Source organism: Theobroma cacao, chromosome 2 (genome assembly GCF_000208745.1).
Source record: "Theobroma cacao cultivar B97-61/B2 chromosome 2, Criollo_cocoa_genome_V2, whole genome shotgun sequence".
Classification (NCBI taxonomy): domain Eukaryota; kingdom Viridiplantae; phylum Streptophyta; class Magnoliopsida; order Malvales; family Malvaceae; genus Theobroma; species Theobroma cacao.
This window is the reverse complement of record NC_030851.1, coordinates 17,897,176-17,920,483: the sequence shown is the minus strand read 5'-3', so window position 1 is coordinate 17,920,483 and position 23,308 is coordinate 17,897,176. Positions and strand designations below refer to the sequence as shown.

The 23,308-nt window shown below is 30.7% G+C and overlaps 1 protein-coding gene across 3 annotated transcripts; it reads left to right on the top strand.

Annotated features, from left to right (window-relative positions):
- Positions 4,119-22,845, top strand: LOC18609037 (tetratricopeptide repeat protein 5). 3 transcript variants are annotated; one of them, XM_018116374.1, is made up of 13 exons: positions 4,119-4,506; positions 4,987-5,096; positions 5,195-5,305; positions 5,418-5,475; positions 7,085-7,174; positions 18,095-18,189; positions 18,432-18,485; positions 18,876-19,013; positions 20,619-20,676; positions 20,808-20,922; positions 21,994-22,063; positions 22,192-22,263; positions 22,440-22,845. In XM_018116374.1, the coding sequence occupies exons 1-13, from the start codon at positions 4,347-4,349 to the stop codon at positions 22,554-22,556; spliced, it is 1,248 nt and encodes a 415-aa protein (XP_017971863.1). In that variant the 5' UTR covers positions 4,119-4,346; the 3' UTR covers positions 22,557-22,845. The 3 variants fall into 3 exon arrangements, with proteins under 3 accessions (XP_017971863.1, XP_017971864.1, XP_017971866.1); XM_018116375.1 differs by lacking the exon at positions 18,432-18,485; XM_018116377.1 differs by lacking the exon at positions 18,876-19,013.

Sequence of the window (23,308 nt, the reverse complement as noted above, 5' to 3'; positions counted from 1 at the left end):
ATCATGTTTTCGAAAAACTCTTCGTATCGTTTGCTTGTTCCCTTCCTATGTTCACTCATTGGGTTTATACTCATCCTTTTCAACTTCATATTTTAGTTTTCAGGTTCGAAGATAGTTAGATTTTTGGTAGAGGTGCTGCCTCCTATTCATTTTACTGTAAGTTTACCAGAACACTCCATGATAGTATCCACACCAAAGTCACTCCGCTGATAGTCAAGGTCTTTTGTATGTGTATATGGTTATTTAAATGTAATTAATGAGATTTGTTGTAAACACTGTATGTTTAGTTTGCATGATAATGTTGCCACAGGTTGGCAAATGGTAATATTATTTTGTGAATGGTATTGTTCAGTTGCCATGATTTATTTTTGAACGGAAATTATTTTTGAAAACAATGAATTAAGAACCTTAGAGGTAAAAGAGGGACAGGTGGTCTAATAAACAAGTTTTCATAAAAAGGCTTGTTTGGGTTCAGTGGGCCACGCCTATTGGGTCTTTGCGCCAGTCATGACCTGGGAATTGGGCTGTGACATTTGATTTAGGTTTTAAACCCATTTAGGTATATCTTTGACTCATTTTTACTTTTTTATTTTTCTAGACTATTTCATTTATTTTGTTTTATTTTGATTCTTTCTTTGTTTCTATTTTCATTTTTATTTATTTGTTTATTTAGTTTTCTTTCATGCACATATTTAAACTTGGAAAATTATTTCAAAAATTATATAAATAATAAAATATAAAAATTTCTTAATCATTTCTTTATTTTTTATTTTTTATGTAAATAAATTAACTTACGAATTTATTTCAAAAAATGCTAATTAGGAATAATAAAATTTGTAAAAAAATTAATTAAATTAAAAAATCATAAATATTTAGAATAAACCTTTTAAAAAGGAAATTTTTAGGAAACTTAAAAGTGGTAATTTTCTTAAAATTTTCAAAGTGAAATTAATTCTAGGATCTTGCAAAAGTGTTGGGAGTAATCTCAAAATTATTTTTATACAAAGGTTTATTTCTAAATAATTATTAATTTAAAATATTAAATAAAATAAATAAAACATTTTGTAAATTAAAAATTGCATCTTGATATTTATTTGATTGAGTCATAGGCATTTTATTTTAATTATGTAAATGTAAAAAAAATCCTTCAATGATGGAATTTCAAGGAAGTTATGAGTGCTAATTTTGTTTTAATTGAGAGAATTTTTTTAAAAATTCTACCCAAATGTTGGAGAATTTAAAAAAAAAATTATATAAAGTGTTTACAAAAAAAGCACTTAAAAATTAATTTTAAGAAAAGAGAAAAAAAATAAAAAGACATAAAATATGCAAATACATAAAAATTCTACTGTGATGGAATCTAATTTTACTATCAAATATTGATAAAATTTTACAAAATGAATATGAATAAAAAATCTTTTAAAAAAATCATAATATTACTACAGCAAAATGTTCATCCATTATAAATCCGGCTACATAACAAGGGTATTCCCTAGTTGTAGATTGATTTTTAATTTATTCATTTACTTTTTCTAATTCAATTACTATTCAATTGATTACATAACTTTGTTTTAAAAACTTTATTATGGACAATTATCTCTTAAAAATGATCAAATAATCATTTTTTTTTGTTTTTGTTGTTTTTTTATTACTTATAGATTGATTTATTTACTTAACAAACTATATAGTATCCTTGACTTTATATAACCTAAAGTTGCATCTTTGGAGAATTTTCCAAATAATTAATTTCATTGTTTTACTGTGAAATCCCACACTTTAGATATAGAATAGTTAAGTAAAATTCTTACTTAGTGAGCAATTTAAACATATTTTTAATTTAAAGATCTTGAAAATTTCTTTTAGAAAAGCCTAGATTTCAAGTTTACAAACATGTGTTTACTAGAGACAGATGTGGGTCGGAGTAATGAGTTTTCAAATAACATTTTACATTCTAGATCTGAAGTTTCAATACCTAATGAACAAGTATTAACACTTCATACCCTGAAAGCTTTTAAAAAGATTTTGATGAATAAGTATAGATACTTGAAACCCAAAAACGCAACTATCAATACCTTTTCAAAAGTATCGCTACTTGTCGCTGTTTACACATAAAATAGTATTTTCTCCCCAAAATATTTTCTTTATAGGTATGTTTTTCACTCCTGTCAATCTCTACTGCCTATTTTCACTTTTCCTCTTAACTTTCAACCCTTCCTTACCAGGGTCGGCTATAGCATAAAGCCACCAAAGCCTTTGTTTTAGATACCAAATTTTCATGAGTCCCATAATTTCATAATAATATAACTAATTATATTAAAAATATACAAAAATTAAGATAATTAATAAAATATATACTTATCCTATCCTCTCATGTCTAATAAATATCTATTTTCTCTCACCTCCTAGATCCATATTAATTCTCAACTATTTATCTCATTTTTCATTAAAAATATGTAATAGTCAAAATAATTAATAAAAATTACATATTCTCTCACTTCTCTAATTATGTGCTTAATAAATCTCAATATTTTATCATTTATCAATTCCCATAATGCTATTAATTCTCAACTATTTATTCTATTTCTAATCAACTAACGATAATATGTATTTAATGATTTTCAACAGTTATTTTTCTTCCTATATATAAAACCAATTATTGTTTTTTTCTCAATTTATGATATCTACTAATGAATTCTTCTTTCCTCATTTGCTCTTTTTTCCTTAATTTCAATAAAAAAAAGGCATCATTTTCTTAATTTCAATATAAAAAACCTTATTTGAATATTTAGCTTTAGACTTTTGAAATTATTGAACCGCCCTGTCTCTTATACTAGTTCACCAAAATCACCATTTTTGAAAATTAGAGCTCAGTTTTGGATTTTTAACTATCAAAGGTAACATTTTCCAACTTTAGGTTTCCAAACCTTTGATTTCTAGCATTGGTTTTAGCTTTTTCAATAGATTTTGTTTTCTCTCGAGAGGTTAGATTTTGTTTTTAGAAGTTTTACCCTCCTCTAGCTCAGCAAGTTAAGGAAATAACAAGGATTTAAATATTTATTTTGAAGAATAGTGAATTTAAACTAGAAAGTTAGATTAAAATGAACTCGATTAGTTTATAATTAAAATTAAAATTTTGTATTTTAAATTTATTTTAATTTTAAATTCATTTTAATTTAGTAAAATAAGGAGAGAGGCAGTTGGATAGAGAGAAAGAAATTGTCAAAAATGAATAATTGCCATTTATATAATATGATAATTTTTAAAAGGCTAAATACTCAAATAAGTCCTTGAATTATACTAAAAAAATTAATTAAGTTCTATCCTTTTATTGTGTTCAAATAAACCCTTAAACTTTTATTTTTAACCAAATAAACCACGTTCATTAATTATTGACTAATTTTCATTAATCAAAGGTATGATTGGCAATTTTATGACATATCATGTGCCACGTGGCATGTTGATGTGTTATTTTATTTTATCTATATAAACTTATATTAATTTTCATATTAAAGAGAAATAATAATCGTTCTCAAAGTGAAATTGTTGCTTTTACTCCTTTAAATTTGTAACACCCCTCTTCATTATCTCCTGTCTCACTAAATAATTTTCCAAACTCTTTTTCCAAAACTCTTAATTATATTCTGTCTCAATAAATAATCATTAGAGATTTAGAGCAAGAAGATCCATCCTTAGAAAAAGCCCTTCTCTTTCTAGTTAATCTATCCCCTTCTTATTACTTCACAGTTGGAAACTTGTTTATGAAATGATAAGAATAAGAATTCAAAACCTGATATTGATGATTAGCATATCCCATATATTGAAAAGATATTCTTCTTAAATCAAAGTTAAACTTCTCTACCTTGAACAAGCACTCCTTATAATCTCCTACACAAGGTTATAAAGATAAAATTTAACCTTCTTTTTTAAATTTGTTAGTTAAGTCAACAGTTAGAGAAAGAGATTTATTTAATTTAAAATAAAATTTAAAAATTTATTTAAATATAATAAAAAGATAAGAATTTAATTGATTATTTTTATATAATTTAGAGACTAATTTGAGTATTTAGCTTTCTTATAATTAATGAAGGTATTTATTGTCCTTCCCTTTGATAGCACTCCTGCTGGAATGGGTATTCCTTACAACCGCAAAGTGTTTAAAAAGATTGGGAATAAGGGAATGGCTATTCCATTCCCCCAACCCAACATGCTGTTGTAAAGCCCTGGTTTGAGCTTCTGATTTCATTTGCCGACCTCCTCCCCTGGCTCCCTCTCTCTGTCTCGTGAATCCAATCTCTTTGTCGGCTTCTGAGTTCGCATTTTTAGTCAGTAACTGCCCAAGAAGAAACATGGCAGAAGAAGTGGATACATGGGGAAAAGCCAGAAAAGCAGCGGATGATTTGTACGAGCTTAGGGACACTTTTTTCCCACAAAATCCAGATGATAAAGCCTCTAAATTGCAACAAGAATCCGATCTCGCTCTCAAGCTCCTCGATTCTATTCCTCCTGGTATTTTCCAATAATTCTGAATCATACCCGTTTCATTTTTTTCCGCGGTTCAAGTAAAAATACAATCGAAAACTCTGGTCTTTTCTTCTTTTTGTTGGAAGCAGATTGGTTAGCTCTCTACCTTTATGTATGCGATAGGAAATTGTGGATTTAAAGCTTATGTGTTTCAGAATAGCCAGAAAATTGAAACACCATTCTTTCCTCCTGGTTGAAGTTTGCTCAACGAAATCTTTGCAGCACTAGTAGATTAACATTACTAGAGTATATGCATATATGTATGCATTTTTAGAGAGGGGCTTGTTTATGTTTTGATCATATTGGTAATCATCTGCTGACATGGCATGACACCATGCAATTGAACAAGCAACAATGGAACAGAAATTTTTTTAGCAATTGTCACTACCCAATTCTTAATTTTATCTTATACTTATAGCAATCTTCATCACTCGTGAAACATTAAACTAAACATTTTTGCTGCAGAGCAAAGAAAATTACCTGTGGAGCGTGCAACATATCAGTATTTAAGAGGGAAGATATTAGATGTAGTGCCTGACTATCGGAAGGAAGCAGAGGATCACCTCTCAAAAGCAGTAAGCAAGAACAGAATGTTGTTTGGCTTGCCTGGCTTGCTTTAATTCTTGGACTTGGAATAAGGCTTATGTTTTTAATCTGATAATTTCGGCTCCAGGTTAAGTTGAATCCATCTCTTGCAGATGCTTGGCTTTGTTTGGGTAACTGCATTTGGAAGAAGGGAGATTTACCTTCAGCAAAGAACTGTTTTAATCTTGCACTAAGCAAGGTTCTCACCCACATTAGATTTTTCACTTTTAAGTGCATAGTTATTTTAGTTATCATGCTCTCTTTATATGTTCATTTCAATTAATTATATATACTGATTTTGTCTCATACAGGGCGCGAATAAGAATATACTTTGCCAACTATCAATGCTGGAAAGAAAAATGGCTCAAGGTAAAGACCCCCCCCCCCCCCTCAAATTCTGGTTATTCGGTTGTGCATGGTTTTCAGATGCTTATGGAGTTAAGAAGCCAGCCAATATGTTCTTCAACTTAAAATTTTCAGCCTTTTGGGGATTAGCGATAGACAATTAATCATATGTTAAAGTGCAGTTGGAATGCTTAGTAATGTACTGAGCTTGACAAGCAAGACAAGCGAGGAAAACACATTGGCAAACTTGCTGTTCCAAAAATGAACTTATGGTCACAAGAAATTAGGGAAAAGTATTAAATTTCTAAACGAGGGAAAAATGAACCTGTTTGATCTGATGAACAAATTACTAATGCAAGATATTAGTATCAGTTAATAGGATTTCTCTGTGTTTTGTTTGCCTTTCTTGGTTGCTTTTAATTCTTTATCCCTGTCTAAAAGACATTGCATTCTGAGAGCGGTGAAATCTACTGCTAGCACATTCAACAATTTCCTTAAATCTTGCATAACTACGTATTCAATAAAATTTTGGATTTCAATGAAGGCATTCGTTATACTCATTTAACTGATGGGCCGTCACATTTTTGTTTTGTCAGTGGCAGTTTAAAATTAGGCAACTATTGAAGAGCCAATTACCAATACTTTTAGGTCCTGATATTTCTCCATATTTAATGCTTGCTTCTGTACTTCCTGTGTGCAATCTTTGGCACATTTTGTCTTAACTTGTCTAAATTAATCATTTCATTTGTTTTTTGAGTTGCAAGGAAAGGAAAAGATTGGAATAAGTGTAAAGTGCGGTGAAACTTTGACCTGAGCTTATATTTACTTTACAGTGCATTTGGATGATGGATTTCAAGGAGAGATTTCATTTTTAGAGAGAATTTCAAAATTCTAGAGTAAAATTATCATGTTTGGCAAAAGAAAAGTTGGAATTTTTTAAATTTTGGAACATAGAGGAATTTTGAAGGTCAAAATTCCTTATTTTATAATTCCTTCGATTTTTAGTAAGATGTTAACATTTAATATTTTTCATTTTTTAATGAATTTTACTCTCTTTAACTCTTACTACATAAATTCATTTTTAAATATATCTCTTGACTTTATCATATTATTAGTAATATCTATACATTTTTACAAATCTAGTGACAACCATATTGCATATATTTCTTCATTTTTTTTTCTGTCTCTTATTGCTTTATTTCATCAAATTCCAATATTCCAAATTTCATTCTAAAAATTGCTTATCCAAACAATGTAATAATAAGTACTATTATTTTAAATTGATGCATTCTAAAATTCTTCATTTCAAAATTCCTCATCCAAACACACTTTTAGTGCTTTAAAAAAGCTAATGCTTACTCTAAAGTGGAAGTTCAATACTATTGTGCTAGCTCATCGTTGGCTATGAGGATAATGAAATTATCTGTTTTATGTAGTTGAACATAACAAGAAACTACCCTGTGTTCCTCCTCACGGAAAAAATAAAAGAAAGAGAAAAGAAGAACCAGATTTAGAAAATTGTATTACCAGCTGCCAAAGCAATATATTTTCTCTTTTTCAAGAGCATATTTGTAGCTTGAACGTGAATAAATGTGTGTTGTTATTTCTTACAAAAGTTTTCTTCCTTTATTAGGTGCTGAGAATCAATCACAAATGGTTGAGGAGAGCATTCAACATGCCAAGGAAGCTATATCTTTGGATGTCAAGGATGGAAATTCTTGGTGTAAGATTCCTATGAACGCTATCATGCTTTAAACTGCTTGTAGCATATCCAACTTTTATCATCCTTAAGTACGGTTTGAAAACAGAATGTGCAGCGGATTTGCTCTTCTCTTGACTTTAAATTTCATTTAGTTTATTTAGGGATAATGGTTAAATTTTTCATTCTACTATATTAGGCTCTAAATTTACCCCTCTACTTTTTTGGTAGAATGTTACCACTCTACTATGTTTTTTTGGTACAATTATTGTAATATAGAACAAGGGAAACAGATAGAATATAGAAATTTGGAGGGAAAATCATAGATAGACATAAGCAATTACGGAGAAATAAGGGCAATAGGTTGAGAATAGAAGACGTAAGGGAGAAAACCAGAGAGAATTAATCGGGGAGAAAATCAAAATACTCAATATCTTAAAATCTCAAATATTCATCATGAATAACTAATCAAAATCTAAAATAATGTAAATATTTATAAACTAAACCCTAAACTTGAAAAAGACCAAATATAACCCCAAAAACCTAATACTTGGGAAATTAAGTAAGATACTACTCTTTCCAGTTCAAATTGAATGTCCATCATACTATTATAGGCTGTATCAAAATAATGTCCACTTTCCCAAAGTAGAAAACACTTCCATGTTAATACTAACTTTAGGTGGGTTCTTCTAGTTTGTACAACTTTTAAGGGCAATAGTTATAAAGCAAAGAACACAGTATCTTATTTTGAAACTTTTTTCCATTAAGAAAGTGGACATTCAATTGGAACGGAGGGAGCAGTTAATATAAAATAACCTAAATATATGTAAAACTTACCATAAAATATAAAACTAAATCCTAGATAACTTAATCCCTCAACTTATTTTCATCCTTCATCCCATATATTGGACAAAACTTGACCCTGACTTTTGAAAAACCGAAGTAGAAGAAATTTCCAGCAAGATCCATGAACAGCACTGTCAAATGGTGGCACAAACATCTTCAACAAAGCAACTTTTACCTCATTGTTTAGCATACTTGGAATGAAGTCTATGGAAGAACTATCATCAACAACAATGGGCTTAATCACCGTAATTGGAAAAATGAAGTTAACAGAAGAATTTCCACTTGGTAGAACCTCACAAATTCCTTATTTGCTTGAACTACATCAAATCAATCTGTAAACATTCAAGCCCAACCTCTATGCTCTCAACCCTGTCAGTTTCAAAATTATGTTGTACTTATAGTTCTTCAAGTGGCTGATGATGTTGCACTTGTTGCTCCTCGAGCTTTACAATTACAGTCTCCTTTTCCTCAATGATGTCAACAAGTGAGTCTAGAATGGTATTCCCCTGTTTTCCCTTAATGATGTCAACAACTGGTTCTAAAATTGGTTTTTTGCTTTCCAGAACCTCTTGAATCTGCTTTACAATAACCTCACACTTTTAATTAATAATCTCATCCTCAAATTGATACTTACTGTCCGGAAAATCACAAGACTGATATGCAGACCATAAAACCATGTTTTCTTGCAACCTTTGCTCATATAAAGATTTCCATTCCTTTGACAATTTTTCCCTATGGCATATATATTTTTTGAGAAAACAATTCTTACAAAATTCTAAAGAACAAAGACTTTGAACACCATATCTATCTCTCAAATAAAGTAAGTCATCCAATTCAGAGTGATCATTGCATCCCCAAAGCCAAAGAATTCATAAATTGAACTTCAAAAATTTAACCTTTGGAGGCCAAATCTCATAAAATGGGCCTCAAAAATGGATTTAGGACCTCCAAATTATCATGGAAGGAGGATTTGCCAAAAAAATTGCTGATGTGTCACTCACGCATTGATGCTGATGTGGCAATTGACATTTCAAATGATGTTTGCAAATTAGGATTGCTGTTGGAGCGTGGGCCTGTGAAGTAGGGTAGCTGTGACCTTGAACAGGCACATGCGGGCAAGTGTGATGGCTGCCGATGACCTGATTTTACAAGTGGAACAATCACAACTAGATCTATGGTTGTCGTTTCACTTTTTGATGGCTGGATAATCATAAATATAACTTTGAGTTAGGTTCCTTTCTTTTACCTTCTTTTTTGGTGAATGATTGGACTAATAAGGGTGGCTCTTTGCTTGGTTTTTGATCGGTGAAGCTTGTGGCAGCGACTAATTGGTAATCAAACTAGACAATGGTGAAATTTTTTTTTCTTCATTCAATTTTTTTATATAGACGGAACTGAATTTTTTTTTTTTTTTCACTCTGAACAAATTAGGTTAGATTTTTTGTTTTTGATATAGAAAAGAATAGATTGATAGTGAAAACTCTTGTGAGGTTTGATACTAAATTGATGTATAGTAAGTATGCGGATAGACTAGGTAATTTTGTATACGACACGGCAAAATGACACAAATTTAAGCGTGTTTGGGTTTAGACTAATGGTGTTTCGTGTATTAATCATGTTGACATGGTTAAGACACTATTTAATTAATCGTGTCGACACGATCAAGACATGAATAAATCATGTCTTAACCATGCCAAACTCGCTTAATGCACCTAAGACACGTCTAAGACACAATTAGTTAATCGTGTTATCGTGTAACCATAAACCCATGACCCGTTCGTTTATTTAATTATGTTCTCGTGTTGTGTAGATATGTTTAATACACTGTTTAAATCAATTTATTGATCCATATAAATACTAATATTTTTATAATGATTAAGATTTATTGATATTGAATTCTATTATGTGTGATAAAAATTATGATATTTATAATTTTTAGTTGTAAATTTGATAATAGAATTATATTTTACTTGTACATATTTTAAGTTAATCATTTTAATCAAGTTAATCGTATCAATCGTGTGTTAATCGTATCAATCGTGTTAATCGTGAAAATGAGATATTCGTATAAATTTTAATTGTGTTACTTGTGTTGTGTCGTGTAAAATTTAACTTGACACATTTAATAAACATGTTAACCTTGTTGTGTTGTGTTACATGTTTATTTAACGTATTCGTGTATGTGTTTAAGATTCTAACAAATTTAATTAATTGTGTAGTGTTTGTGTTTATCTGAATAACTGTTATTATCTTATGTTTACATAACACGGTTAAGACCTAGAAACATGAATTGTCAGGTCTGCGAAACATACGGAAAATAGAAATTTAAAGGGACAATCAAAGATTGACAAAAGCAGAAAGGTAGAAATGGAGGAAATAAGTGGGGAGGTAGAAAGATTTCGACGAGAAAAAACAAAGGAATCAATAGTGGCAGAACATCACAATAATCTAGTATTTAAAAATCTCAATCTATCATCCAAAACGTAAAATGACAAATATTTATAAGCTAAATCCCATAGCTTCAAAAGACCAAATATAACTCTATTGCCATAATACTTGGAAATTTAGTAAAACATTAAATGATGTAAAATAACTTGAAAATAGACTAAATATAAAATTGAGTTCTTGATAACTTAATCCCTCAATTAGTATACTTTCATCCTTCATCACCTGACATCAAACCTGGATGGGAAAAGAATATCTTGCAAAGATTATATTTATTTTGCCATTATTTGTAGACATGGGAGAAAACATATTTTTTTTTTGATAAATTCCAACTATGATAATAAATATAAACATTGAAAAAGTTCAATTAGCATTGTTTGGTTTTAACTAGATCTGGCAATTCGTGTTTCCGTGTCCATAAAATATTAATAGATATACGAGTAAACACAAACACAAAATGATTAATTAATTGTGTTAAGATCTTAAACACATATACGGATACGTTTAATAAATATGTAACACGACATGATATAACTAACATGTTTATTAAATGTGTTAAGGTAAATTTTATACAAAATGACAAAATTAACACAATTAAAATTTATATGATTTATAACCAGTTTACACAATTAACACGATTGATATGCTTAACAAATGATTGATATGATTAACAAGATTAAAGCGATTGCATTAAAATATGTACAATTAAAATATAATTCGATTATTCAAATTTACAACAAAAAATTATAAATATCATAATATATATCAAATATAATAAAATTCAATATCAAGAAATCTTAATCATTATAAAAATATTAGTATTTATATGGATCAATGAATGTGTTTTAACTGTGAGCTAAACATGTCTACACCATACGTGAACACAATTAAATAAATGGGTAATAAATTTGTTACGGATTATACAGATACATGATAACACGATTAACTAATTGTGTTTTAAACGGTTTAAGCGGGTTTGATATGGTTAATACACAATTTATTCATGTCTTAATCATGTCAGCATGATTAGCTTAAACCTAAATACGCTTAAATCTCATGTCGTGTTCTCGTGTTACCGTGTCATATACAAAATTGCCAGGTCTAGTTTGAAGTTTGCAATTTGAGAGGATGGCTTTGTTTTCCTATTTTATTTTCTTTTCACAAAAATATAAAAAAAGGAAGCAATAATTAATTTTTTATTTATTTTTGTGACAAATCACCTTTTCATATGTTTAACTTAATCAAATTTTGCTACTTCTAAAATTTTTTACTTTAAATAACATAATCCTTTTAAAAGTCAACATTCTTATGGGTCAAGTGGTGACTTAAAAACAATGAACAGTGGTAATATTGCACTGAAAAACAGTAGATTGATAAATTTGAGCTCCCAATTTGAAGTTGTTAATTTGACCATTAGCCCTTTCAATTATAGTTTCCTAATCTCACTTATGAGTAGTAACTTGACTCTTATTGTAAACGCAAGGAGAAATACCGACAATTTCTTAATGAAAAAAAGATCATAGTACTGAAGAAAACCTGCAGATTATTTGATTACCTACAAAAATTTCTTTATACCAACATGTTCAACTATTTGTTTTTCTACAAACGCTTTGGAGAAAATTATTTGTAGTACTAGAATACCCTTCAACATATGCAAATCCTACATAAATAATCATCTACTTGTAAGTAGTATGTGTCCCTTTAAGGTTTTCTATCTTGTCTCAGCTGATTATTGACTACAGAAATAGACAATTGAAACATTTGGTTTAGACGTACATTTTTTTGCTTGACAAATTAAAATTTTGAATCTCTTTAATGTCTAATCTAATTTTTGATAACATTTGATCACTTGATAAAATGCAACCTACTAACATAAACAAATAAACTTCAGTGATGTTAGCTTGATTTTCTTTCAGGCTGTATTTGTGGAATTAGAAAGTGAGGAAGATGGAAAATTAGAGTATGAAGCTCTTTTTTTTTTCTAATATGTGGGACAGAGAAGTGGAGGTTGAAATGGTTGGGGGGTTTTATATTCTAGTAACACAGACTTTGATCCATCAAAATTGGATTGATAAAGTGAAGGAGAAATGCTGTGATTTACAGCTTTGCCTTATATTTTACTCAACCAAGGAAATATCAAATCTTTTCCACCATTTCAACTTTCATTCATCATGTTTCACTCTATGAAGCTTGAAATTGATTCTAAGAGTCTCCTAAAATTCTAGAACTGGTCTGCATTACAAGTATGGTTGGTCATGCATTTGATGCTTTTTTAGCAGATGATGAGAGGGTGGCTTATATAATTGGGATGTGAAAAAGGCTGTGCAAGTTTTTAGGATCATGTTTGAGAGGCTATGTGTAACTTTATGCAAATTGTGAAGAAAACAATGATGGTAATGTTTGGTTTTAGAGATAGAAAAAATTTGGATGTGGTAAACCTATGTAGGATTTTAGTTGAAGTTAGAATTTCTAAGTTATCCATTTGCAATTACTTCAGGTAAACAACCAAATTTTGAATATTTGAAATTCTGTTGAAACAATACTGGGTGAAATATTTGAAATTTTGATGGAAAGTGAAAAAGACAAACATGGAATTAGTAGACTCCAAATCTTTTGTCCTTTTCTCTGTTTCTCTCTCCTCTCTCTTGTCCATTTGAAATTTAAATTTCATTCTCAAAAAAACTTGTTTAAACTTTACTATGAGCTTGTTTGGCTTGTCTTTTTTTTAGTTTAAAAGCTGTTATGAAGCTCTCATGAAAAATTATAACTTCGAAAATTAAGCTAAATCCATTTTGTAAATTTACTTTTTATGTGCTCTTTTTTATATATGCTGTTTGGCAAAACAACTTATATAAGCTTTAATTGTGGTTAAAATTACCCTAAAGGGTATTTAATAAATAACTTATACAAAAAGTATTTTTATATAACAAAGTTTATAATTAATAATAAATCTTAAAATACGCATAATTTATAAATAACTCATAAATCAACGATTTCTATTTTCCATCAATGTAATCGTTATTTGGTTGCAAACTCTACCCATATAACTATTATCCAATGTTCTTCTATAAGTATATGAACCCATTGCTTCATCATTACTTCTTTTTTCTTAACTCTTAGGAATATAATTAGGATTACGATCACATCTGTCAAACTCCTCATCTATAAAACCACATTGTCTAATGTAGTTATGAAGTGTCGTCATTGCAACAATAACTTTTTCCTATTTTATCAATGGAAATGGCTTCATATCACGTAAAATATGCCACCTATTCTTTCAAATTCCAATTGTTCATTCAATTACATTTCTTAATGAAGAATGTGGATGATTGAATGTTTCTTCTACATCTTCTGCTGACTGCAACTTCTAAAATCAGGAATGTGATATCTTTCACCTTTATAAGGTGCTAGATACCCTTTGATGTTAGGATAACCAGCATCCAGTACATAATATTTACCTAAGAAAAAATTTAAAAGGTTTCAATATTAGTTTATTAAAAAAATTCAAGAGAAAAATAAATAGAATGACAAACTTTTTATCATAAAAATTATAAGTTACACCTTTTGGTGGGTGAGGGAACACGTTTTTCATTTTTTCAAGCATAGTTGAAAAGATATAGGTGTCATGTGCAGTGCCAAGCCAACCAACAACCATAAGAGTGAATAACATGTCAAAATTACACACTAACATGACGTGTGTTGGATATTCCTTTCGACCAATAAAACAAATTTGATCATTTGCGGAAGGGATAGCAGGAACACGTGATCCATCTATAGCACCAATGCACCCTTGAAAATAAGACCAATATCTACAATCATTTTTAATTTTGAATGGAACTTCTGCAAATTGAAAATTTGGAGCCTTGACAATTTCATTGGCTAGTAAACATAAATTATCGAATACTTCACCGAACTCCCTACTTACTGTCTCTCTCGATTTTTCAAATTTATTTTGAACATTACAATATGTTTCACTGTGTGTACAAATCCCAAGAAACATAGTGACCATCTCTAATGTTGTCATGTCTTTAGATGGATGTAACCATCCCTTATTCATCAATGTATCTGTTAGTTGCAATATAGCGTGCGATTTCATCCTAAACATTCTATAAATTTCACTCGGAGTTTGTAAAGTTTCACGTACCCAATTCCATCCATCAGAATAATTGAATCTATTTTCTTGTTTTATTAAGTATTTCATATGATATACAATTGCAATAGCAACTCCTCCATAGATGTTTTGATAAACCCTTGTACATTTTCTTCTTTTTACAATTTGTATTGATGCTTTGACTTCATTGGAAGACATCTGTTTGACAATATCAAAATACATAAGTTGAAATCCAAATATATTAACTAAAAAAACAAACACGATTTCAAAAAAATCAAATAGTACAAATAACAATTCAAATAAATATAACAAGTAACACAAATACAAAAAGAAAGTAGTTTAAAGTTCAACATCAACCTAAAATAAACAATCAAATCCTAAACTAATCAACTACTCCCACCACAGTTTTTTGATAGATTATGCTCATATTGAATCCAATTTAGCTTATCACTTAAGTCAGGAAAAGAAACAAAACTCAAATCTATTTTCTTCCTTTTTAATCGATTGTAGTGTAAAATTAAATTCATCTGCACTCAATCTCCCTTCATTTTGTAGAGATTTCATTACTCGAATGCACTCTGGAATACTATATTGTCCTGTGGCTTGCGATGACATTGAAATATCAGCACTTTCAACTGCGTTATGACTTTTTGTTGTCTCACACAATCGTTTCAATGTTCTTTGCAAACTTGCTGCAGTCTTAGTTTTTGCCTTACCCTTTGTCACTTTTTTTCTCATTTCTTCTAGCACCATTCTTTTCCTCTTGATTTGGGTGTTTATCATAACGCTGTCATCTTCATAACAAGTGATTTCTTCGGCATCAAATTCAGCATCGTCATGTAATGGAGTTGGATTTGTAGATTTGACAGTATCTTCAATTGGTACATCCATCGCTGGTGTCTATGCATTTTGACTGGTGGCTACTGTATCCCCAAATATAAATTTCAATTCATTAATATGCTCCAACCCGTGATACCAAAAGCTGGCATATTTTGAATTGGCCTATGCAAACATCAAAGAAACTTTTAAACGACTTGCATATGTAAAACAATTAACAATAGCTGAAACATATAAAATTTAAAGTACTTACTTTTATTTTGGCTTCCCACCATGTAGCATCAGTTTCAATGGTTCCTGTCTCATGGTCCCAACCCAAACTTGTTTCTTTTCTCTTCAATTGTTTCCATAAAATCCATTCATTCCTTTGACTATCTTGTCTATTTTTCAATTGATTTTGGGTGTAGTTTTTATTAGTATGAGTATTAAATTCCTCAATTATAACTTCACATCTTTTAGTTCTGAATGAAATTTTTGGTTTTCCACACTTATGAATCTCATCCGTACAAACTTGAAGTAAAATTTTGGTAGTGACCAAATCCCACCTTAAATTATGTTTTGATTTTTTCTAAATTTTCATAATTAGGTGGAGGTATTTCTTGGCTATCCATAAACTATAACAAAACGTATAAAGCAATAAATCTTGTATCATCACTATTCAAGAACTGATCATTAAGACCACATATGCATTACACCAAATACAATTAAACCAAGATGCATAACAAGGCAGAAGATGCTTGAAATTCACACAAGTATATATCACTTACAAATCATCCAACATGACTCAAGATTTCTATCAAGGAGATAAGTGTAAGAGCTAAAGGATGAGGCGTTCAAACTATTGGTTTTGGGTGATTTTAAAATGAAATTGGGGTGCACCTTCAATCAATACCATTCATGCCAGTAAGATGGGTGTATTCAATGATCAAATCTAATGCATTTATCTCTTTACTAGTAGACAAGAGCCAGCTCTATATGCCTTTACGAATTAGGAAAAGAAAACAATTAAGATTGGAATATATCCAATGACTAATGCTAAATAAGTTTTCCACCCCCGCCATAAACAATAGGCCATTGTGGCAATTCTTTTCTAGATGAAACAGTACTTAGGAAAAAAAAGAAAAAGAAATTTTAAATATGCTCAAATATTGAATATTGCATTTATTCAAGACGAAGATTATAAAAAAGAAGAAAATGCTTAACAAATTCTAGGAAAGCAACCCATACCAACCAAAAAAGGAAAAGAAAAGGAAGAAAGAAAGCCAAGAAGCTATGATAGAAATAGCTATCAGGCTGTTAAAGGAACCGACCCCAGATCCATTTTCGAGCCAAAAATGAAGAATAAAGCAATCTTATATCATAATAGATTAAAACATAATTGCCCATAAAGCACATTTACCTTAAACACCAAACACAAAGCAATCTTAACCAAAGTAAACAACATTCAAACTCCAAAAAAATCTAACAAAAACAAAAACAAAACCAACCCAACACAAAACCAAAAAGAAAATACCAGTAGCAGTAATTCCAATACAATGCTAAACCAAAAAAAAAATCAACTTCCTTAACCCTTTATCACCATACCAAGAACTTAAACTATAAATATCACGTACAACAAACAAAGCACAATACATACAGAAAAAAAACAAAAATCAAACAATAACAAAAAGGAAACCAAGAAAAACACAAAAATAAGAAAGCAAAGAATAAATTTAGTTTTACCTTAATGGGAAGACTTAATGATAAACCCAACAACATGTGAAAAGCCCAAGTGACAGAGTTAACTTGGGCAAATGGGTCTTCATTGTTATGCTCAGATTGAAAGAAAAAACTTTAAAAATAAAACAAAACGTGAACATTTATGTACAGACAGTAAAAAACCTATTATTATACATAAATATATATGAATATATCTCTATATAAACATAACTTATATGTAAAAGAGAGAAGAGAGAGTTACCTTACGTGGGATAAGAGAGCTGGCTTTTCACGGCAAAGAGAGGCGTGATTTGCAAAGAGAGAGAGAGAGAGATGGGGAATTTTCTAAGAGGGTAATTTTGAAACAAAAAAAAAAAACTCCTAAAATGCTGGTGTGTTTTTTAAAAACTCCTCTTTGGAGCTTTTCCTAAAACTTTTTTTTTTTTAAAAAAAATGCTGCTTTGTTTCTTTTAAGAGCTTGTCAAAATCATCTTTGGCTTGGCTTCTGCTTTAAGAGATAGATAGCCTAAAAAAAAGCCAGGTCCAATGGGCACTATGTCAATTTCATTGACTGAATCAGTTTTTGGTCTTACAAATCACTTTTTGGTGTTGTCATCCAACAACAGCACTTATTTTTGAGGTTCAATAGATTATAGGTAACATAAATAATTTTTAAATTTCTTAAACTGCAGCTCTTTGTATATACATGGTTTTTCCATATTTCTCATGTGTGCATGTTGTTATAGAATGTCATTCTTGCCTGTACATTTAATTATTCGAGAAGTATTGCCTTTACTTTTTGTTGTAAGACACCTTGACATTTCAAAACAAATTGCTTAGGGGTTTTTGAACATGAAGAAATTAAGATAAAAACTTATTTAAGCAATTTTTATCGTGGTTTTTGTCATTTCAAAATTAGAATCAATTTAAAACTAACACCTTTTAACTCTTGCCTATCTAAATTGTAAACTATGATTCCTTTAATATGTATTACTTTCCTTTGACAGATAACATGGGAAATGCTTGCCTGACAAGTTTTTTTGTAACTGGGGCATGGGATCATAGCAAGCTTCTACAGTCCTTAAAAGCGTACCAAAATGCTGTAAGTTGGTGGATGAGAGCTTTGCTGCATAATACATTTTATGATCGTTAGTAGTTTATTCTAATCATTAAATGTACATTAGTTGATTGTTCAATTATAGAGGGTTATTGTATGATTGTGGGTTTTAGTGACAATAATGATTTTTTTTACAGTATTATTTTATAGGTTGGACAAATTTTAACATGTAATCTATTCATGTTATTATTATGGAATGTGGTTTAATTAGTAATGCCATGTGCCAGGAGAAAGATGAAAGGATGAAGTCAAATCCAGACCTATATTTTAATTGTGCAACAGTGAGTTGACTACTTTATCACTTTTTTCTTGGAGAGTATTTTGAATGATAAACTTGCTGAGAATTAGCTTTTAAATGACGATTACTGATCTCTCTGAATGCCTGGCCATTGATAGTCATGTCATTTCTGGATTTTGGCTGAAGAAAGCCTGGTCTCTTTACATTATATATGTAATATGATATTGGTATATTGCGCCCTTTTCTGTTTCAAAGATTGATAGGTTAGAAAAGTACTCCCTGACAGATTAGATACATGTCTCACTATCTTAATATATTCACTATCTTTAATGCAGTAAACAAGGTTGACAGAGGATTTTCTTTTCCACTTAAGAGAAATAAATGCTGCATGTCATTTCTCCTATTTATTTTTTTATGAAGTTTCTGCTTTCAGGTAAACAAATATCTAGAGAATTATGATAGGGCTCTTAGTGGCTTTGAAGCTGCTGCCTTAAAGGATCCAAGTCTCAATGCTTCTGAGGAGGTTGAAAAGATGCTTAATCTTCTCGACAAGCTAGAGAATTTGCTGAGGGTAATGTATTTCCTTTTCTAAGAAGACAATAGAATGGTTAGGGGCAAATGCCTGAAGACCTCAACTACTAGTTATGGCGATGTTACTAACTTGCCTTCATATTGGTAAATCATTTTCCATACTCGTCCTGTAGGGAAAAATTACCCCTTATGCACCCCAGGTTACCCAGATTTTTTTTTTTTAATAAGAGAAATTTTATAAGAGCTCATTTACCACTTTAAAGCCATATTTTAAAATAGTTTGTTATAAAAACTATGTGGATTCCTCTCAACAATTGAAACTATTATTAGTAATCACATTTAAATTCAACAAAAGAGAGGATAAAATATAAATAACTATGCGTGAATTCCTGTCAAAATAAATAATTATGTGTGGAATATTCTGTCTTTTAATATTCAAATAATCTTCTGCATAAACGTCAAACATTAAAATTGTTAAATACAGACTTGCATACAATTCCTTGTAAACACATACATAAATATTTAACATCTAAAAGAAAAATAAAAATTTATGTTTACTTTTGAAATAAATCTAGGGTATAAGGGGCAAAGCTATATTCTTTTCTTTTCTTTTTTAAAAAACCTGCCTCTTTTCAATCCTCAATTTCTAATAAATTAACCTGTGTCATTTGAGGCCGGGCAGCTAGGTCTATTTCAGCATTTTTAATTGCAGGAGAGAGTGATGCAGAACAGGTGAGGGAAGAGGCAGACAAATGGAGAACTGAGAGAAAGGGATAAAGAGCAAACAAATAAATGATTAGTGAGAAAGAAGCATTGGTAGAAAAAATGGAGAGAACCAAACAGTAAAATCTCAGCAGTCAATAATTTAAATCTCAATTATCATAATCCAACAACTTATAGAACTTGAAAATAAAATAAGTACTTATAGGTTGCAGTATCACCCTAAAGTTAAAGGGAAATATAGAATGCCAGATATAAACCCTAAATGTCTTAATAGTTCAATAACTGAACATAAAAACTATGTCAAAGTGATTAAATAAAATTTTAAATATTTTAGTCCTTCAAAGTCAGCTTCTTTTGTCCACTCCTCAGAAATACTCCCCTGGTATATGAATAATTGCAATGATGCTTCGCTTAGCTTTTCTGTTAAGTTTAGCATGTAAACACATTTATGGCCTTTTCCATTTCAAACCTCATCAGAAAAGCCAAATGAAGGTGGTATCTAAAATAAAAACACAATTTGCTGTCAAATTTTATTTATGTACTTATCTGGTGCTTGGAAGAGAGAGGAGGAAAGGGAGACAGGATTTCTAAGATTTTGACTCATAGTGCAGGGTTCTTTGGATATTTTTCCTTAATTAATCTTGTGAACCTGGTACCTTGATTTTTTTGACTTTTCCATTTCACTTTCTCATTGATAAAGCAACATACATTCCTGAATTGCTTTTGATAGAAAGAAATTAGACACGAACTTATGTTGTGAAACAGATGGTGTAATTTGTATTTTCAATGAGTCATAACATGATGAAAGAGAACTTGTGTTTTGTTACCGGCAGGATTAACATTGTTTGGTGGTGAATCTCATTTGTTGTGTAATATCATTTTCCACTGCAATGGAGTTGATGTGATAAATGGGTTTCTACAGGGACATGGTAGGGCAAAACGACTTGCTTCTTTTGCATCAACAATCAGTCGTGTTAATTGTAAGCAACCTGATTCTTCTACTTTGCTTTGTCATTGGTTCACATTAATTTCAAGTGAGCCTAACTTACTAATTATCATTAATATTTTTGGAATATAATGAGTACTTTTTATTGTCATGTTCTTGTGTTAGTGAACCCTTCGTACAAAAGGACCACTCTAGATGTACTGTCAGAAGGTCTAAATAAAGCAGTTGCAGTACTGGGAAAAGTGGTGTTGTTTGTTAAGCATGAGAATATCACCCCCCTGTAAGAAATCTACTTGACAGTCCTATTTGTTCTATTTATTGAATTTCCATACATAGTGCTTTTAAAGTATCTTATGCTTGCATATATTACTTGTATGGCTTGTCTCTGAGCCCGGTAGAAATGTTTTGGATCCTAGCTCACGGTAGATCATCTGTGTTTTTAGAAGCCCTAAAAAGATCGACTTTGGTAAATAGCATGCATGGTCTGCAATATTTGTGCAAGCTTAATTTGCTATTGGGCTTCCAAGTTAAATAAGTTGCAGTTGGGATCTATTTAAAATAAGGATAATGATGCCTTTAGAGATCATAGATATTACGGGGAAGGTTCTGAAGTCTTTACACATAAAGAGAATAGTTGCTGTGGCTTAAAATTCCAATTGCAAACATGCAGGAACAAGGTGGAGTCTACCCTTGTTTTAGCCAAGTAATATGTCATAATTATGTGAAGGGAAATTACTTTCTACTAAATCATGGTGGGCTAAAGTTTCAATTCAGTGCCCAGCCCCATTTGTTCTATCCTTTTGGATTTGTTGGTTGAAAGAAATAGGAAGCATTTGATAGTATGGAGTACATTCTTCTATGAAATTTTATGATTCTAAGTATCTTTTCACTTCGTCATCTTCTAATTTCTTTATACCATTCTTTGATCTCATTGATTTATTAGATTTTAGGAATCTGCCTTTTGTTCTTCTTTCCTCATTTGTTGCTGTCTTGTTTACCATGTACTAGAGTGATACTTTGCCTTTTATAATCATATGATAAGTTAATATTTCTTGTCTATTAAAACAATAAAGATAATATAGAGTTCCTTGTGGTCACAATATAAGTTTTTCCTTTTCATTTTCGTATGCGTGAGTGAGAGAAAGGGAAGAGGGGGAAGGAGTTGGCAGCAGCAGCATGTTTTTGCTCGTAAAATCTGTTGTTTATTGGCACTGAATCCTGCATCTGTATCTTAGCGTTAGCTGCTTGTAATTTCATCATCAACCGAAATCAATAGTTTGTTTGTCCCCTCCAATCCTGCCTGATGAGTTCTTAGGCAAAATATGAGCTAAATTTGTTTTGGTTTTGGCAGATACTTTTTGGTATGCGATTCAAATCAAAGCTGCTTTGTTCTGTCAGTATATGGTATATGTAATGATGCAGTAAGTGTTGACTCTCTTGCTTTATGCCCTCCCTGTCTTCTTTTTTTCCTTTTTCTTAATTTTAACTTGATTCTGCTTATCAGTCATTCAGAGATGCTTGTTAGAATTAATGAAACCTCTGTTCACAGATTAAAGAAGGAGATCAACTAACATTGTTGGAACCTTATTTCCATCATGTTGATTTTTCTTGGAGAGGAAAGGTATTTTCTCCTAGATTTTATTCTCTGAAAACTATAAACATGCTGCAGCTGCAGCCTGTTCATGATATGTGTATCATCTAGCTATCCAAACAATTCAAGGATTCTTGGTGTATAGTCGATCTCTCATCAGAATTATCTGATTTCTTATTGAGTTTTTTGTTTTTGAATTACTCCAGCATCACCAGTTCAAATCAATTCGTGTGGATTTCGTAGAGCAAGTGCTTGTGAATGGAAAAGTTCTTCCTCCTCATCAAGCCATCCACACATCTATTTACGCTCAACATAAACCGTGAGCGTTGTTTGAAGTAGAATAGCTATTTCTGTTTTAAAGTTTTCCCCTCATTTTTCTCATCGGTTCTATTTTGTACTGTGTAAATATTTTGTTATTAAGGTCAATATGCTTGCAAGTTCAAATTCAGATTGGTATTCAAGCTCATTCTCAATTTTGAAGGGCAACTGATACACTATTTTTTTTTTTTTGAAAGGCTGATGTTTGTTTTGGTAGAAAATGTTGGTTTATGTTTCTTGATGCTCATTTATCCCATATTGATCTAAGATGCAGGACATAAGATTATTAATTTAGCTCATCAGCTTTATGGCATCAGTTGCAACTTATAACCTTATTTTAGTTGGTATATCAATTGGATAAATTTCTTGCTCAATCTTTCAAGGCTATAACTATCCTTCCAATAGGCAAAAGTAATGTAATCTTACAGAACATAAAGAAGCACAAACCTGAGGTCCAGGCTGACAAGTCTCCAAACTTTCTAACCTGAAAGCCTCAAGGACTTAGACATTCGCCGGAAACAAGAGATGGATTCAAAGGGCAGTTATGTATCCAATTTTGGCAATTTTAGGAAGTAAGGACATGATAGGTTATGTGGGTTACGTGGCATATTAAAGGAAGTTTGCAACCAAGAACAAATACTATTTGCAAGGGGCATGATGGGTTATGTACCCAATTTTTTTTCTTTTTTATTATTTATCGGTGGCTATCTCACATTCAGAGGTTTCGTGATGCTTATTGGATGCAAGCGTTTGTACT